General features: G+C 33.2%; 1 protein-coding gene across 1 annotated transcript; it reads right to left on the reverse strand.

Moving 5' to 3' along the window:
• Positions 1–217: 217 nt before the first annotated feature.
• Positions 218–1,144, reverse strand: LOC142842665 (olfactory receptor 5T18). Its single transcript, XM_075959358.1, has one exon. It carries the CDS (start codon positions 1,142–1,144, stop codon positions 218–220), a length of 927 nt encoding a protein of 308 aa, XP_075815473.1.
• Positions 1,145–6,494: the final 5,350 nt, after the last annotated feature.

The raw sequence follows: 6,494 nt of genomic DNA on the forward strand, positions 1-6,494 counted from the left end.
AGATGGGTGATGGAGATAGGGAGAATTACCTCGAATTTTGCAGGTCAGCTCACATGGTATAAGCTGTGACAGGCAACAATGATTTTATGTTTGAATGTATTACTAGAGACTGATGAAAACTACAATGAAAAATATGTAGGAAACTATATCAAACTACTTATTAAGAACATATCACTAAGAGACACTGAAAAATTAGTTTATTTTTTTAATTTAATGCTTAATATGGAAATTTTCTCAAAACTCTCCTCATAGCCTCTTTTACATCCTTGTTTCTGAGACTGTAGATGACAGGGTTGAGCATGGGAATCCCAATGCTGTAAAATGTTGACACTATCATATCGTACTCCTTGGAGTAGCTGGAACTGGGTCTTACATACATGAAGAGGCTTGTGCCATATAAAATGGATACAGCGGTGAGGTGAGCTCCACATGTGGAGAACACTTTCCTCCTCCCTTCAGCTGAATTCATCTTTAGAATTGTCAAGAAGATGAAAGCATAGGAGACCAGAATGACCAGGATAGTGACGAGTTCTATGGAACTCACAAAGAAGAAGAGCAGGAGCTCATTTACATACGTGTCAGAGCAGGAAATGGCAAGTAGAGGAGGTATATCACAAAATATGTGTCTAATTTCATTGGAGCGACAGAAAGACAGGCTGAACGTGGCCACTGTGTGGATAACAGCATGCAGAATCCCACCAGCATAGGAAGCAATGATGAGTGACACATAGACTCTAGGAGACATGCTCACTGTGTACATAAGTGGGCTGTGAATGGCTACATAGCGATCGTAAGCCATTGCTGCTAAAAGAAAGCATTCTGTCGTTCCAAATGTAACAGCAAAGAACATCTGTGTTGCACAGCCGTGGAATGAAATGATTTTACTTTCTGATATAAAACCTACTAACATATTTGGCGTGATATCTGAGGAATAGCAGGCATCCACAGAAGACAACGCGCTGAGGAGGCAGTACATGGGGTTGTGGAGTTGTGGATCTCCAATGACTAATATAATTAGTCCTACATTTCCTATTAGAGTAAAAAGGTATATCGCTAAAAAGAGGAAAAAGAGAATGATCTGCAGTTCGGTGTTGTCGGTGAGTCCCTTGAGAATAAATGTGTTAGCTTCTGTGATGTTTATCATGTCGAATCTTATGAAGCAATATTGAAGAGACTCAGTTTACTGTGCATAGAACTATAAAAAAACAGATAGTAGTGTGAGTCAATGAACATAGACTCTTTGTATATTCAGTGTTCTAGGAGAAAATGTCTACATAATGGTGTATTCATATATGCCACTTACATTAAATTAAAAAGAAGACACCGCTGCTTAATATTGTAGAGATGGACACACTACTAAAAGATCTATTTGCACAATGCAATCACCATCAAAATTTGAACAGCATTCTTCACAGATGATAATAAAACAATCAATCCTAAATTAAAATAGAGCAAAAAAAGTCTCTATCTGATCAAGACAACTTTAAGATACCATCTTACACCTGTCAGAATGGCTAAAATAAAAAACACCAATGATAGCCTTTGCTGGAGAGGTTGTGGAGAAAGGGGTACACTCACCCCTTGCTGGTGGGAATGCAAACTTGTGCAACTACTCTGGAAAGCAGTGTGGCGGTTTCTCAGGAAATTCAGGATCAACCTACCCCTGGACCCAGCAATACCAATCTTGGGAATATACCCAAGAGAGGCCTTATCATACAACAAAAGTATATGCTCAACTATATTCATAGCAGCATTGTTTATAATAGCCAGAACCTAGAAACAACATAGATGCCCTTCAATGGAAGAATGGATGAAGAAAGTGTGGAATATATACATATTAGAGTACTACTCAGCAGTAAAAATCAAGAACTTCTTGAATTTTGCATACAAATGGATGGAAATAGAAAACACTATCCTGAGTGAAGTAAGCCAGACCCAAAAAGAGGAACATGGGATGTACTCACTCATATTTGGTTTCTAGCCATAAATAAAGGACATTGAGCCTATAATTCGCGATCCTAGAGAAGCTAAATAAGAAGGTGAATCCAAAAACAAACATATAGGCATCCTCCTGAATATTAACCTTCATCAGGCGATGAAAGGAGACAGAGACAGAGACCCACATTGGAGCACCGGACTGAAATCTCAAGGCCCAAATCAGGAGCAGGAGACGAAGCACGAGCAAGGAACTCAGGACCGCGAGGGGTGCACCCACACACTGAGACAATGGGGATGTTCTATCGAGAACTCACCAAGGCCAGCTGGTCTGGGTCTGAAAAAGCATGGGATAAAACCAGACTTGCTGAACATAGCAGACAATGAGGACTACTGAGAACACAAGAACAATGGCAATGGGTTTTTGATCCTACTGCACATACTGGCTTTGTGGGAGCCTAGGCAGTTTGGATGCTCACCTTACTAGACCTGGATGGAGGTGGGCGGTCCTTGGACTTCCCACAGGTCAGGGAACCCTGATTGCTCTTCGAGCTGATGAGGGAGGGGGACTTGATCAGGGGAGGGGGAGGGAAATGGGAGGCGATGGCGGGGAAGAGGCAGAAATCTTTAATAACTAACTAAATAAAAAAAATTCAAACATAATAAAAAAAAACCTGTTCTCCCAGAAAACAATTGTAACATTATCACAACACCTGATATCACACTATATGACACAACTGTAAGATCAAAGACAGTGTGTACCACTGCAAACTAAATATATTAACCAATTTAATGGAATGAGAAACATAAAATACATATATACATTTATATCTGCATAATATACTTATATGTATACATGTATATATTTACAAGCATAGAAATATCTGTATAATTACTATAGCATTTTAAGAAAAATGTCAAAACAGAAAAAGAAACAATCTCTTTAATAGGTGAAGATGAAGAAATTGGACATTCACATATAGAATGAAATTAGATGCAGATCTTTCACTTGCTCAAAAATATTATTTTTAAATGCATCAATTATTATAATATAATAAATGGATTAATGAAAATATTTGGAAAATACAAGGTAAATACTACAAGAAACAGGCAAAACATTCTGAAAAGAACTCTTCTAGCATAGAATATAATTACTGCAACTGAGAAATAGAATTATTAGATCTTAAATAATTGTATTCAACAGTGGAAATAGTTATCAGAATAAAAGGAAAATCTTTATATTGGTTCATTATCTGTCACAGAAGAGATTATGAATGACTATAAATTATACCAAAATTCCATAATGAAATGTCAATGAATCAAGCCTTCCATACAAAAAGTGGGCCAAAGAGCTGAATAGATCTTAAAACAAGAAAAATAAATGACCAAGAAGTCTTTAAAACTCTGTTTAACATTCTTAGGTAGGAAGGGAAATGTAAATTGAAATTGATTTGAGATTCTATCTCAGCCCAGTCATATGGCTATTAACAAGAAAATTAGCAAATTTTGGAGAAAAATTACTTAAAATATCTAGTGGGTATAGAGGCACATGTAACCGCTGTGGAAATTTGGATGATGTTTCTGAAAAAAAAAATGAATGTTGACAACCACATGATCAAATCTTTACCCCTCTTAAAAATATCAATGTCTTTGAATAGTTAAACTATGTCACATTGAAAGGCCAAGTAGAATGACTAAATTAAGTAGTAAAATTTTAAGAGTTACTGAAACATACCAAATGGTTTGATAAATCAAGATTAATATGACATAAACTTCTGCTGTGATATATGCTAATTTTGAAATTATCTAATATTTTGTCACAAAAAAGTATTAAAATATTATCAATAAATATGTAAGCATTTTTAAAGGTCAAAGCTTCAACTATCCAAAAATATTTTGATTATTAGTATATATAACAATATTATTATATCAGAATTAGATTTGAAATATTTTGAACATTATATTCTATTTATTAATTTTATTTTCTCTTGATTTTTAGATTATTTATTGAAGAATATAATTTTTAAAATATGTGATATGTTGTTATTATCAACAACAAAACCCCTGAGCACAGACCACCACAATTTAATTTTTTACATTATAATGAGTTCCATTTGATTTTATTTAATAAAATTGTAAATATTGTACAGTTGGGACATTGAGCTGCATCCATCCTAAGATAGGTCTATACATAGAAAAATACACAGGGAAGGGACTGGGATTTATAAAAATAAAAACAACCAATTTTTGAAGCAATTGAAAATGTTAATTATGGGTTGTCTTATCCATTTTCTGTCATCCTGGTGCTGTAAGGCTGAAGCAGCAATATTATTGATAATTTTTAGATATTATTAAGAATATATATATATATTTGTCAGTATATTGAGTTGCAGGTTAATAACCGTGGCATACAAATACAAGACTAATAATTAAAAGTACTATAAACCATTATCAAACAGTCAGGCTTGAAAACATGCATATATACTGAGTAGACTGTACTTGTGTATATAGGAATATATGTGTGTGTGTACATACACATACACATGTGTATGAATAGCAATAAATACAATAAGAGGTCATAAATTCAAAAAAGAGAAAGGGAGCGGAGGTTATTTTTGAGGGTTATGAGCAGGAAAACGGGAAAAGAAATGATATAATTTCAAAAAAATTTCAAAGTATTTCTACCTACATCTGTAAAACACAGCTTTAATAGGGAACAGAAAACATAATTGCTTCATTACACAAATTACATAAAATTTCTCATCATTCACAGAGGAATTAAAGAAAACATTATTGTTGTTATGTTTGTGTTTCTTAGGATTATTGTTGCCAGTAAAACATTAGGAAGAAGTAGTTAACCAAAGATGCTTCCATATTATAAGAGTATTGATATTTTATTCGTGAAAGCATAAGTTCACCTGACAAAAGATAAATTCAGTGTAAACTTTCTAACCATTAATGCTGTTGCTGCTCATTCTTTTTAATGTTCTGCCTTCTTTGAAGGAATTAAAAACAAATGTTATTAAACAGGAAGGTTTCTTATTTGTACCCAAGTTTATAATCAATGTTTGGTGTCTTTTATATTTTCTAAAAGGTCTTGCTTTTCACTCCTTAGAAGAAATTTGATATAAATGAGATATGGATTAATACATTTTAATAACCTATGAAATATTCAGTAATTACAGGGTTTCACACTATGTAAAATAGCCAAAATTATGGAACAAAAACTTCTGATCCTATACTGTAATTCTCAAAAATGTTCTGCAAGTGACCTAAAATTTCTCTTACCTGTGGATGCAGAAAATTCATGTTTATTGTGCCAACAATATGGTTCATTTATAATATTTTTATCTACTAAAACACGTGCTGATGATGCCCCAGGAGATGATCCATGGGGAATATACACCAATTAGCTTCTGGTTAAAAATACCAACATGATGACGTATTTCATAATAAAATGCTTAATATTTTAGAAAACAACACAGTTGTCATTATAATTAATATTTTAAAATATAGAAAGTTACCAAGTGTCTAATTTTGAATGGTAACTTAGAATATTGGATTATTAGCAAGGATATCTTAAGAAAGGGGAAAATCTATGACATAGACGTGCTAATGTGTTGTAAAATTCACTTTACTGATACTTGATTTCGTCACACTGTGAAATTCTTAATCGTGCAATCAAATGGCAATTATGGCAAGGTAAAATAATGTAAAAATCATTTTTCTTTTATATCTAAAGAAGGCCTTTAGGATTTTTAAAATGCAACATTTTATTCTATTCAAATTATAACCTAAACTATTTCATATAAACCAAGTATAGATATTAACAGTAGATTAATATATTAAGTAATTAGAAAACTGCAACCTTTAAAAAGGGGGAAAATATGAAATTCTTTTTCATAAATCACAAAATAATGTTAAAACTATAAAAACACCAAATCTACAACATAGAAATAGAGAAAGGAAAGTAAATTCACATCAAATTCACAAAACTACAAACAATATAATGAAAATTTAAATTTTTAGAAAAAAGGGCTTTATCCAATACCAAGACACATACAAAATATTAAACAAAGAAGAGTAAAAAATACTCTCCCCACATCATAGCGCTGTCAAAATAAAAGTACTGGAGAAACATAGAAATACCAAGTCTTAGATAAAGTCAGTCTTATCAGAATAACAGTGTATTTGTAAATGAAGTCTTTAAAAGCTATGGGGATTTGGTGCAGTATTTTTCAAGTTGTGAACGATCACAGACACCACAGTCTGGTTGACCTGTCCATTGGTGAGAAAGGAGTGTTGAAATCTCCTACTATTAGAGTGTGGGGTTTGATGTATGCTTTGTTCTAGTAATGTTTCTTTTACATATGTGGGTGCTTTTATATTAGGGGCGTAGATATTCCGGATTGAGATGAATTGTTCCTGGTATGAGTATAAAGTGTTTTTCTCTATCTCCTCTGATTGATTTTAGTTTGAAATCAATTTTGTTAGATATTAGTATAGCCACAACCACTTGTTTCTTTGGTCCATTTGATTGGAAAACCTTGTCCCAACCC

Source organism: Microtus pennsylvanicus, chromosome 1 (assembly GCF_037038515.1).
Source record: "Microtus pennsylvanicus isolate mMicPen1 chromosome 1, mMicPen1.hap1, whole genome shotgun sequence".
In the NCBI taxonomy this organism is placed as follows: domain Eukaryota; kingdom Metazoa; phylum Chordata; class Mammalia; order Rodentia; family Cricetidae; genus Microtus; species Microtus pennsylvanicus.

Excerpts from the sequence above, each read along its gene's own strand:
- LOC142842665 (XM_075959358.1), bottom strand. The coding sequence starts at position 1,144 with ATGATAAACATCACAGAAGCTAACACATTTATTCTCAAGGGACTCACC.